Source organism: Ctenopharyngodon idella, chromosome 20 (assembly GCF_019924925.1).
Source record: "Ctenopharyngodon idella isolate HZGC_01 chromosome 20, HZGC01, whole genome shotgun sequence".
NCBI classification, from domain to species: domain Eukaryota; kingdom Metazoa; phylum Chordata; class Actinopteri; order Cypriniformes; family Xenocyprididae; genus Ctenopharyngodon; species Ctenopharyngodon idella.
Window position 1 is genome coordinate 23,934,029 of NC_067239.1, and position 12,999 is coordinate 23,947,027.

A 12,999-nucleotide genomic window follows, 5' to 3' on the forward strand; every position below is an offset into this window, starting at 1 on the left:
AACATTTTTAAAAAGTTGCAAAGGAACTGATTTTGAAGGAGCTTCATAAAGGATGCAAAATCACCATCAAAGTATTATAAAATTAGTTTACATAAGTTGAAGCCCAGTCCTCAATCACTTTCATAATATTGAAAAAAAAAGAAACATGAGAATGCTGTGAGTAAATGATGCCATTTTCATTTTTGGCTGAAATGTCCCTTTAACTGTACAAAGACCAATAAGCAACATATTAATAAACATATAATCTTTTTGTCATTTTGGTACACAGAATTTTTTGGACAGCCAGTCAATCTAATACTAATTCAGGCTAAACCAAGAGCCAAAGAAATGTTCAGACCACCTGACAACCACACAGTTTCTAGTTTCAGCAAGACTTGGATAAAATTAACATAACACCTCTATCATATAACATTTGCCAAGCTACGAAGTTGAGAACAGATAAGAAAATCTCAGCTGAAGTTCTGCTAAAGCCGTCAGGGCCTGTTAGTGAGCCAGTATTTTACGTAACGGCAGTGTAAGGCTTAAGTCAATGAGTCATGAGGCACGTCAAGTGCCTCCATTGAATGTAGCCACTAATATAGTCGCGCTTAACCCTCAACTGCTCCTTCAAAGACAGACGTCAGCCCTCAGAATGTCAAACGGAGCAATATTTGGAAGCATTTGTCTGTATGACAACATGAGCAGCACTGAATTCATTTAACGAGACATTACTATGAAACGTATCTATTGATTTTGGTAAATATGAACACTAAAGATGTTACTTTTTATATTAAAGGGGTTCATTTTTAGTGTTTAAGCAATTTATTCCACTAGGTGAACATGCTTATGCTTCACATTGAAACTTGTTCTCTTCACATTTAAACTTGTGCCCAAAGCTACAAAGCAACTTAGAATACTGTATGAAAAAAAATTCTATACTCCACAACTCTAACCTGCATGTATAAGAACTGTGAGACAATGTAAGCCCCCTTCCTTTAATGTGGTTTCTTTGTTGCCGCCAGTCAGTAGGAGTTATTTTCATTTATTTATTTATTTTTTACAAAAGGCACATCATTAGTATCTTTTTCTGTGAATCCAGTGAATCCAGAGGTATGCTGCTGTTGCATTTTACTGCACTGTAATCATCACCAACCATGAAAGACTTCTCTGCACCTACAAAACATCCCTTAATGTTTTTTTCCCTCAAGTAAGTGTTCACGATGAAGACAGAGATGTTTCCCAAGAGCTTATTTTAAACGTTATAGTCAAAATGAAAATTCTGTCATTAATTACTCACCCTCCTGTCGTTCCACACCCGTAAGACCTTCGTTCATCTTCAGAAGACAAATTAAGATATTTTTGTTGAATAAAATATTGTTGAATAAAGACATTATTTTGTTTTTTTGGCACACAAAATGTATTCTCGTCGCTTCATAACATTAAGGCTGAACCACTGTAGTCACATTAACTATTTTAAAAATATCTTTAGTAGCTTTCTGGGCATCTGAAAGTGTTAATTATCTTGCTGCCAATGGAGGCCTCACTGAGCCATCGGATTTTATTAAAAATTTCTTAATTTGTGTTCCGAAGATGAACGAAGGTCTTACAGGTGACGAATTTTCATTTTTGGGTGAACTAACCCTTTAATTAAATGAAATGAGTTCGTTACACTCAAATAATAATGAAAGTTCACTGTAGAAAAAAGTTGTGTGAACTCAAAATTTCATTGTAGTAAGCTGTACTTAATATGATTAAGTTGAGTTGCAGCAGATTTCTAAATCCCAGCATGCTTTGTGTCAGACTGTATAAATAAATGTTGAAATTAAATTTTATTTTGTGTGTTTTTGCACAAGATTAACATAGGGAGACATAAGTTAGTGTTTAATGTTGCGTTATGTTGGGATTTACAGGGGGTTCTGTTATGTTAGCATTGTGGTGAAGAGTAGAGCCTGTGGTTAGGTTAAGGATGGGCTGCAAAACTTTTAAGACCACATATACTGTATGTTGTTTGATTATATACATGCAAGTATATAATGACAGTCTCTCTGATAGTTATAATAGCATGTGTTATTTGCTATCTAACATTTAACCGAGATCTGACTGCGATGTTTATGTAAATTAAATTTATGTTTGTAAGTAACATTAAGATGAGAACTGTGGGAGTGAAGGGATGTTGGTGAAGTGACTGTTAATAAGAGATACCTGTGCACCACACTGGCCTTGCTCCACTTTCCGCCCCACTTGTCACAAACATTTTAAGTTCTACTAACTTGAGTTAGTCTACTTAAATGTTTTGAGGTAAAAAGTTTCCTAAAGTGTTCTGAGTATTCTGAACTTATTGTGTTTTACAGTGTGTATGACTGACTTACTTCTATAGAACAAAAAAGAAGATATTTTAAAGAATACTGGTAACCAGTTTTGGTGCCCTTCCAAAAGAAAAAAAAGACATTTTTCAAAATATATTATTATAGAAAGAAAGAAAATCATACAGGTTTGCAATGAATTTTCATTTTTGGATGAAATATCCCTTAAAACAATTCAAACAATCAAGGTAAAACAAAATTTAACAAAATTTATTCATAGAAATAATGTACATATTGCTGTATCTACTAGTACAAATTTCACTAGTGGGCAATGAAAAGAGTGAAAATACTGACACTTCTTTACTTTACTGCTCTATTTTTGTCTGGAAGATGCTATATTTCTAGATTTTTTAAATGCGGGCATTTTTGTACTTTTCTATGTCAAGTTAATTTAAAGGGTTAGTTCACACAAAAATGAAAATTCTGTCATTAAGTACTCACCCTCATGTCGTCCCAAACCCATAAGACCTTCGTTTGTCTTCGGAACACAAATGAAGATATTTTTGATGAAATCCAAGGGTATCTGATCCACACATAGGCAGCAACGACACTGCACTTTTTGACGTCCAGAAAGGTACTAAAGATATCGTTAAAACCGTTGACGTGACTCCAGTGATTCAACCTTAATATTATGAAGCGACAAGAATACTTTTTGTGCAAAAAACAAACAAACAAAAATAACGACTTTATTCAACAAATTTGTCTGTCCCCTGTCATTCTGTTATGCTATTTTCGTTGCAGAGCTTCAGTGTTTATGTCCGAATGGCAGCTCAGTATTGGCCAGCTCTGGTCATGTGAGCAGCACAAAGCATGCGTGTGATGCTGACGCAGTAGCCAGCCAATACTGAACCCGCGACATGAGTGTGAGTACTTAATGACAGAAATTTTATTTTTGAGTGAACTAACCCTTTAACTACACATTTCTACCACTGATGGAGCACAGATGGAAAGAAAATGAAATAATTTTGGAAGTGACAAAATAAGACAATACTGCACATTTCCAATGGCTGTAGACATAGACAAGGTGACCTACGACTCAATTAGGCACTCTAAAGACCATTAGAGCTCCTGCTGAACCTACTGGAATGGGAAAACCATCACTGCATATGGTTTCATTAATCATTAAGTCATTATGTTAAACTATTATATGAAAATCACTCAAGTAAAAACCTGCTTGGAATTTGGCAAACAGAATAGACTAAGATCCTGATGAAAAAAAGATTCTCTGGTCTGATGAAATAAACGTTAAACTCTTCAGCATGAATGCCAAGCCCCGTGACTAAAATGGCTCAACACCTGCTACCGTACCTATGGTGAAACATGGTGATAGCAGAATCATGCTGTGGGGATGTTTCACTTAGAAAATAAGCCTCAAGATTACAGATCATTTTGGCAACCTTCTGGGCATTTTTGTATAGAAAAAGCAGCAAGCAAGTACAGCGTTTCATTCTTAAAAGGCTGTACCTTTCAAATAGCATGCTTCTAATTAAGGGCTGAAATTAGTTTCTTAATCATATTCAAATATTAAAAAGGTTAAACGCCAAAGAACACCGCCCATTCATCAGGGTTTAGTAAAGCTTGAAAGCTTGGGCATATGAAATGTTCGGTTGCATATTAGTATAAGCTAGGTCATACAGTCCTAAAAGAAAGGAAGAATGCATCTTTTCTTTTAGGGGTTAAAAAAAAGGATATAACCTCCATGCTACTGTATGTGATGAATTAGTATATTATTGTTATCTCGACTGTGTAATGTCACTCGAATATGGCCTCAATGTGGAGTAAATTTACTACAATACTCTGCACTACAACAGCAAGCACAGTTTATCTCCATCTCAATGGCATTCCAGCTAATGTAGTATATTCAGTGAAAAGTAGGTTTTCTCAAGCTGTGATTAATGTACGCTGCTGTAAAGCTGTTTATTTGATGCCAGAATCATGCCAATTTGTCACTGTAAATCTACTAGTGAAAGCGAGCTGGTTAGAGGATGCTGAGTCTGTAACAGCTGGTTGAGGGGGTGATGCAGTGAGGGGTAAGGCAACCGCAGGAGCTCCCTACTATAAGCAACGGTTGCCATAGCAACGCTGGGGGAAATTAGGTGTTAAAGGAGTATCTTGTTATGCACAAAAGCACAATGCACCAGTAATTTTGTTTTGAAAGTTAGACAGTAGATATACAGTTTTCAGAGTGTGAAAACATTGCATGCTTGAATGTTATTTTGTAGTATTTTATGACATATCACTCATCAAAATATACTATAAAAACACTTGTGTATGTGTGTGTGTGTGTATATATATATATATATATATATACTATGTGTGTGTGTGTGTTTAAAATGTGTGACTAATCTCCTGTAATATCCAATTTAATGTTTAATGACTTATTTTATTTTTTATATATGCTATGAATTCATTTTAGAAATGCTGTTCCACCAGTTCGATTTAATATCAGTTAACTGTAAAGTACTGAAGCAGAAGTTTTAAAGCAGCTTGCTTTGTAACACCTTCCCAGCATCTGAAATGCGGGACTGCAGCTTCAGCGCCCTGGGTGGAATTTAGAGAGAGAATGATGATTTCAAAGGAAGCTTATTCAGCTGTAACAATCCGATGAGGAATTCAGTCTCAGGTGGTGGTGGAAGTTTGCAGTCGGTCTCTGAGCAAGAGGGGATTTTCTAACCTCTATTTATTTCCTTTAAGCTTCACTGCTTCTAACAAAAAATAATTTGCACATGTGCATTCACAGTTTCAAGATGTGTTTATTGTGTATATACTGTATACATCAGATAGATAAATAATTGTGAACATGGGTTTAATGATATTACATAAAAATACAACATCATATAGCAGTTATACTCACCTACTAACATTATTTAGAGGGATTATATTTTGAGAGCATCTTCTACTTAGAGGCTGAAAAACAAAAACACTTTGGATAAATAATGCATTTAAAACATTTAAGAGAATCATTTGTAACATTAAAGCTGAATTCCGAAAGTTTTGCCTCTTTGTCGCAATCTCTGTTTGAAACCTTTAATTGGAGTTATATGCGGAATTATTATCGTTACGTGCGTTGTGCATCGGCACGGCTCCTCAGCGCGGATGAATCTAATGTTTGGTGTCAGTCACCGCGTCTGTGTGGATACTGTAGCCTACTTCGGAAACACAGATTCTGCGTCTTAGAAGTATGACTAAAATAAGAATTTTCACCGGAAAATGTCATCTGAACAAGTAAGTAACATGTCTGCCACTTTTGTTCTGACCAACTGAGGAAAAAAGCATTAGGCCTACACAACACCGGCCCGTGGAATAGGCGACATAGGCAGTTGCCTAGATCGCAAAATGACTGGGGGGCGCCGCACTTAAGTTTTTTTTCTCGGAAGAGCGCCCTCTTGTGACCATCGTGCGCTCCTACACCCATATATTAAGCAAATATTGACAATTAAGAATTTTAGTGCTCATCGATCATCGAAATGATTAAAATAAGAATAAAATTAAATTGACATCAACGAAAAATCATAAGAGTCATGTTGGACTAGTTTTAACACTTTCTGCGTCATGACGTAATTATAATACATCACCATAACGCATGAATTATACATGGCGCGCGCCGTTAAAATAATTTTGCCATTTATGTGCTCTTAAAGTATCATTTCTAAAAAATGATTGAAAAAAGAAACTTATCAGTGGCACAAGGCAGGAAGCGACTCAAAGAAGAAAAAAAGAGCAATATAGAGAACAATCACAAGTTAATCACTGTATTATCCCGTGATGTTTATGCAGTATTTTGAAATAGCCTTTTTAGAACATCTTAGGGGCCTTTCACATATCGCGTCTAAAAACGCGCCGCTTTCTCCTTATTTCCAAAGCGCTTGCGCTCCCGTGGCGTCTGTCGTTGCTATGCAACCATGAACTGCGCTCTCCACGAGGACGAGGAAGTTTCAGCAAAGGATAAATTGATTTCTAGCCCTTGCGTTGGCTTTACTACTAGATATATTTATGGAGATGAGAAATAAAAACCACCATGTACAGCTATGATCAGCTGTTCGGCTGAGCTTTCGATGTTTTGTTATGGAAAGGCGAAGCTGATCTGTTGGTTCTTGACACATGACCTGCGGTGCGCTTGCGGCATTCTGAAAAGTTGAGAATTTTTCATCTCGATGCGCCTGGAAAACGCACCGCATGCGCGTCACTTTCATTATGAGCGCGCCAGCCGCGCGGGTACATTTGAAATAACGAATTTGAGCGCGCAAAAGATGCGATATGTGAACGGCCCCTTAACTGGCAACACTGTGGAACGTTTTTGCTTGAGTTAACTGCTGATTTAATTTTACTCTATTTTCTTTAAAATAAATGCAAGCTTCTGTAATGTTGTTTTAATTTCAGTTACATTACTGCTTGCTTTTAATTCACCAAAAAGTGCACTAAATGTCTTTTGAAAAAGACCATGACTAGGACTATAATCTAGCATTCATGAATTAAAATAATTTAAGTTTAAGCCATTTTCCACTGTATGCACAAAATGGAAATGAAATGGGTATGCTAATTAGATTAACTGGCTAGCTTGTTGGCTAACATCTACAAATAAATTGCAATATGTAGCCTTTATTTTGTTGCCTTCAGGCGTGTTCAGTTTTGAAACTGTTCTGTAATTCTGAAAATATAATTGCACTTTTTTGTTTATTTGCACTTTAATTTCTAATTTAATTTTTGTGTTATTCTTCAGGTGACTGTAAGTCAAATTTGTTTATTATCACAATTTATTTACTTATTTATGTTAATACTTATCAGTATGTTATGTTATGTTATATTATATTATAAATCTGTATTTTTTGAATTTTTTAATGGCGAATTTTTTAAATTGCGCTGCCAATGGTTATTAAATCTAACGATCGCTTAGCTCATGCCAAACCGTGCAAATTATTATTACTGTTATATTTTGTTCTCAAATTATTAATGTTAACAACATCAGCATTGCGTGGCTATATGTTTTTAGTGTGTATTAGCATTACCTGTAGATTTCAATTTCTGTAGCCACTCCGCAGTCCAATGACTTTTGCTTTTGACTACGGGTGAATCTCCAGTTATCACTGATGATTGTCATTTGGATCTTTCTGGATTACAATCCGCTATCAAAATGATAAGTTTAATTATTTCAGCTGCTGTGAGAAAAGGCTTTAAATGATCCATCACCTGCAGCATCCTCACATGATATAGCCACTATAGCTGGGACTCCGTCCTTTCTGTTTACAGACATGACGTAATGAAGCAAAGATGAACAGCTGCATGCTCGAATTTTCCACGGAAACCCACCAGTACCGCTCTCATTATAAAACATTATTACAAGCTTACCGTTGTGAATCGAGCTAAGGTAAGGAGATAGTTTTGAACACTGGCTGGTTATGTACTTGCTCAAAAATTGATTTTGGATAATTTTTAACCAAAACAACTTACTGACTGCAGCTTTAAGTTGAATGTGAAAACATATTATTATTAAACTACCCAAAGTGACATTTCTTTTGTATCACAAATAACAAATGCACAGTTCATCCTTAGTTTTCTAGGATGTACTGCTGAGAGACTCTCCAGGTGGTGTGAAAATTATGATTATCTGCAGAACAGAAGCACTATCATTAACCTGTCAAAGTCATTGTGGTTGGAGTTATGTGAAGCATCGCCATTCAATTGCAGAAAATATCATGCTGTTATTATGCTGTGCTCCCAACTTTTGGAGGTCGCACGTGATATGATATCAGACGTGAGGGTTTTTTAGGCCCTGCAGGGAAGTTCCTCAGATTTCAGCTGGTGAATGGGTCTATCACGAAACTCTTCTGGGCTAATGCACCGAAGTCTTTGCAGAGGTGAATGATTAGCCCTCGTCTGGGCTACGTAATGTACCAACGAGTTGATACTGCAGTCACATTTCCATGGGTTATCGTGCAGATACACCTCCTTCAACCCTGAATCAAACAGAGATGTGATTAACATGTTACACTTAACAGATAAGAATAAAAAAGTATTCGTTTTTTTTTTAGCTTTGATATGTTTAGCAGCGATGCTTTAATTAGGACTGCATTTATAAGACATTGTGAAAAAGTAAAAAAATAGTCTAAACTGTAAAAGTCATCTTGAGACACCTATATTCTTTTCTATTACATTGTGCTCCATCTAGATAAACACAGAGGTATGTCTTATGGCAACACCCTCTAAGAAACAAGTCCGATTGGTGTCGGGGAACCTGAAACCAGTCTAATAATATAGTGTTTCCTTAGAACTGATAGTCAGCGACAGCTCGTCATTCAGGCAACCAACCTACTAGTCAATTTTAAAAATCCTAATTCTTACCTTGCATGTTGGCTAGCATGTTCCCATCAATAGCATGAAGGCGATTCCCACTTAAGCCCACATGAGTAAGTTTAGGTGTGTGGCGGAATACGTCAGCTGGCAGGCTCTTAATTTCATTCTTTCTGATATAGAGCTCCTGCAGGTTGGAAAGACCTTCTAGTGTGGACGCGGTAAGTGTGGAGAGCAAATTGTTGTCCAGCACCAGCATCTCAAGACCAGTCAGGGGCCCAAAGGTCCCAGCTTGAATATTCTCCAGCTTGTTGTTGTCCAAGTTGAGAAAAAGCAGCTCTTCAAGTCCAACAAAGGCTTTGGGCGAGATCCTTTGGATGCGGTTCAAGGCAAGGTCAAGAACTTTTAGGGCAATCAAAGGCTTGAACGCATTTGGTGGAAGAGCAGTGAGGGCGTTCAGGGGCAGGTCCAGCTCTGAGAGGTTCCTCATGCCAATGAACATGTTTGGTTTTAGGTTAGCTATCTGATTCTGGCCCAGCATGAGAAAGCGTAGGTTTAGGAGATCTTTGAAGCCCTTTACAGGAAGTTTGGACAGTCGGTTTCCTTGCAGATTCAAAAGCATCAATCGCTGGGCACCAGCAAATGCTTGAGGGTGTATTGATTTAATTGAGTTTCGCTCCAAGTTTAGGCTCTCGATTTTTGGGACTGAGCTCAGGATGTTTTCTGGGAGGTCTTGCAGAAAATTTTCACCTTGAAAATAAAGAAACAAATGGAAGCAAAAGAGGAGGGTTTAATTGGTGGTGCTGAATCAAACATCACTATGCTCATACTTAGGGTTAAGAACTTGAGTGCAACAGAAGTAAAATTCCCAATCCTTTTCTCCAAAGGGGAATTGATTTTTACCAATAATTAAACTACATTACTCATGATTCTGTAAAGAAAGCTTCACCAGTCAGAGAAACAAAACATGCAAATCACACCAAAAAACTCTTTACTGCTACCTACGCTCTCAAAGTACTTAAATATTTGGGCAACACTTTACAATAAGGTTCATTAGTTAACTACATTAGTTAACATGAACTAATTATGAACTGCACTTTGAACTGCGTTTATTAATATTTGTTTGTGTTAATTTCAACATTTACTAATACATTATTAGATTAGTAATTACAGTAACAATGTATTGCTCATGGTTAGTTAATGTTAGTTAATACATTAATACATAATACATTGATAAACCTTATTGTAAAGTGTTCCCAATATTTGTAACATGAAATATGTTGTTTCTATATATACGTCATCAACATCTTTGAATCAGTAATTTGATATTTGTCCATTGCTTTTAATTTGATTATGTAATTTGCCATGCGTCTTGTACCTTAACAAAGACTTTTTTTAAATCCCTATGGGAAAAATACTTTTGGAACCAATGCCGCTGAAAAAGTGAACGAGGCTGGCACTGTTTGCACTTTTACAGACAATACCTCACATTTTGCAGTTGATTTACATATATTTTGAATGAGAAACCTGAGCTGTATCTAGGGACCAGAATTTAATGCAACCTTGCTGAATAGAACTAATTTCTTTCTTTCAAAAAAAAAAAAAGTACTTATCCCAAATCTTTGAATTGTAATGTAGACACACATTTTTGTATTTTGGATGAAAATATGGTACATTTTTGAACAGGTAAGCAGTTGGTTAAGGTTACATGAAGATCCATGCACATTACTGAGAACATTCTTGCTCACCCATTTTTAGGATCCATGAGTCCAGAGGGAGTTTGGGTGGGATGCTCTGAAGTCCCCTCTTTTGACAGTTGACTTCAGTCTTTTCCGTACTGGTTTTCTGGCTGCATTTACAATCACTGGGGCAGTTTTCCACGGCCTCTGCAACCCACAGCCATAGCACGGCTAACCCTGCAACCAGCTTCATAGCCCTGAAAACACGCAGAGCCAGTGATTTAATTATGTCACGAAGGACATTATAATCCTACTGAAAAGAGCATTAGGGGTATTACTGCAAAGAGAAACCCACATATTGCCTCAAAACGGACATACCATTTGTGTTCGATGCAAATTACTCATGCAGACTTACCTTGTGACCAGATGCTTAATGGGATTTCAAAGTCTAAAGTCAACGCTGCTTTTTCACCCAAAGCTGATAGCCGGTCTGTACTCGGATGAAGTCTGAAATGAGCCGAAATGTTAGCCCCTCTAGTAAAGTGTGATCTCTGTAAAACTCCCAGCACAGCACGTTGGTGAGAAAAATGACATGCACAGATCATGACAGGTTTCCCTGCCAAATGAACTCCTGCGTCCCTAGAGAAAAATCTGCGGGCATGCGTTTTTGCGTGGGTGTGTGAATTCGCAGGGCACCTTATGCACGGCTTTGATTGTTTAACTTGGCACAGGTACGGTCTGGTTCACGGCAGATTGATGTCACTGTTATATCAGTGAGCACACATGATAATAGGCCAGGTCGATGAGCACCAGTGATCGGTGGAGGCGCCACAATCGCTCTGCCCTCGGAGAGCCTGCTGAGCTGATAAGGACAAGGACCTCATACATCTTTCCCCTTGGGCTTTTCTTGGCATTGTCCGCCAGGATTAACAGTAAGAACGAGTCACAGTTTCTCAGTTTCTCGCGAGCATCATCAGTGTCACTCTCATTTACACGGCCCCAGCGCTTTGAAAGAGGAGGGCTGGCTGCAGGAAATGCGCAGACCTCCAGAGATGTTATTATAGCTGTGTCTTTAAGTTTGACGTGTCTGCTCACCGAGATGATTTTATTGCGCGATAAAGATGAAAGCTCTTTCAAGGCCCGCCAACAGCAACACAATATGCAAGCCATCTGGAGCAACATAATTATAATTTTCTCCAGCTCCAAGCTGAGAAAAACCGACGCACCACCTCCCGCCACCCAAAAAGAGGAGCAGTCAGAGCTGATAAAAAACGCCTGCGTGGTTCTGATTAATAGGAATGTGTTAATGCTGCATCTGTTCTTTAACAATTATTAATTTCTTTATCAAGTAAACAAACAAAAAGAACACAAACAGCTAGAAAAATCAAAGATTTAAGTGCATTTCATGCTTTTACTGTGTTTGTGAAAAAGTTACACACGCATACTTCTTTCAACATCAGTGAATCCCTTTCCACCCCAATCAGATGGATGTGTTGTTGTAAAATAAAACTGCATCTCAAAAACATGTTTCAATGCACCACAGCTCTGCACTCATGCTCTGTCGGTGATGCCAAATAGTACCAAAACTGGACAATTTCCTGTAATTTCCAGTGCTGTAATAAATTGCAGATGGACTCAATCAACCGCAGCATGCTGCAGACAAGAACACAAAGAGTCTGGCTGAAGAAAAAAACACATATTACTAGAGGTTACATACATCCTCAGATTTACACTATATTGCCAAAAGTATCGGGACACCCCTCCAAATCATTGAATTCAGGTGTTCCAATCACTTCCATGGCCACAAGTTTGTAAAATCAAGCACCTAGGCATGCAGACTGCTTCTACAAACATTTGTGAAAGAATGGGTCGCTCTCAGGAGCTCAGTGGATTCAAGCGTGGTACCGTGATAGGTTGCCACCTGTGCAATAAGTCCATTCGTGAAATTTCCTCACTACTAAATATTCCACGGTCAACTGTTAGTGGTCTCATAACAAAGTGGAAGCAATTGGGAACAACAGCAACTCAGCCACGAAGTGGTAGGCCACATAAAATCACAGAGCGGGGTCAGCGCATGCTGAGGCGCACAGTGCGCAGAAGTCGCCAACTTTCTGCAGAGTCAATAGCTACAGACCTCCAAACTTCGTGTGGCCTTCAGATTACCTCAAGAACAGTGTGTAGAGAGCTTCATGGAGTGGGTTTCCATGGCCGAGCAGCTGCATCCAAGCCTTACATCACCAAGTGCAATGTAAAGTGTCGGATGCAGTGGTGTAAAGCACGCCGCCACTGGACTCTAGAGCAGTGGAGACGTGTTCTCTGGAGTGACGAATCATGCTTCTCTGTCTGGCAGTCCGATGGATGAGTCTGGGTTTGGCGGTTGCCAGGAGAACGGTACTTGCCTGACTGCATTGTGCCAAGTGTGAAGTTTGGTGGAGGGGGGCCCCTTAGTTCCAGTGGAAGGAACTCTTAATGCTTCAGCATGCAAGACATTTTGGACAATTTCATGCTCCCAACTTTGTGGGAACAGTTTGGGGATGGCCCCTTCCTGTTCCAACATGACTGCGCACCAGTGCACAAAGCAAGGTCCATAAAGACAAGGATGAGTGAGTTTGGTGTGGAGGAACTTGACTGGCCTGCACAGAGTCCTGACCTCAACCCGTTAGAACACCTTTGGGATGAATAAGAGCGAA

At 38.3% G+C, this 12,999-nt stretch overlaps 1 protein-coding gene across 1 annotated transcript; it reads right to left on the reverse strand.

Moving 5' to 3' along the window:
• Positions 1–5,099: 5,099 nt before the first annotated feature.
• Positions 5,100–11,246, reverse strand: si:dkey-1j5.4 (leucine-rich repeat-containing protein 15). The gene is made up of 4 exons (XM_051875267.1): positions 10,725–11,246; positions 10,379–10,566; positions 8,682–9,380; positions 5,100–8,296 (listed from the first exon to the last, which is right to left on the reverse strand). Exons 2-4 carry the CDS (start codon positions 10,560–10,562, stop codon positions 8,106–8,108), a joined length of 1,074 nt encoding a protein of 357 aa, XP_051731227.1. The 5' UTR covers positions 10,563–10,566; positions 10,725–11,246; the 3' UTR covers positions 5,100–8,105.
• Between the last annotated feature and the right edge of the window lie 1,753 nt (positions 11,247–12,999).

Coding starts and splice junctions, on each gene's coding strand:
- si:dkey-1j5.4 (XM_051875267.1), bottom strand. CDS start 10,562: ATGAAGCTGGTTGCAGGGTTAGCCGTGCTATGGCTGTGGGTTGCAGAG. Junction 9,381..10,378: donor CTCATGGATCCTAAAAATGG/GTGAGCAAGAAT, acceptor TTTATTTTCAAG/GTGAAAATTTTCTGCAAGAC. Junction 8,297..8,681: donor CATGCTAGCCAACATGCAAG/GTAAGAATTAGG, acceptor TGTTTGATTCAG/GGTTGAAGGAGGTGTATCTG.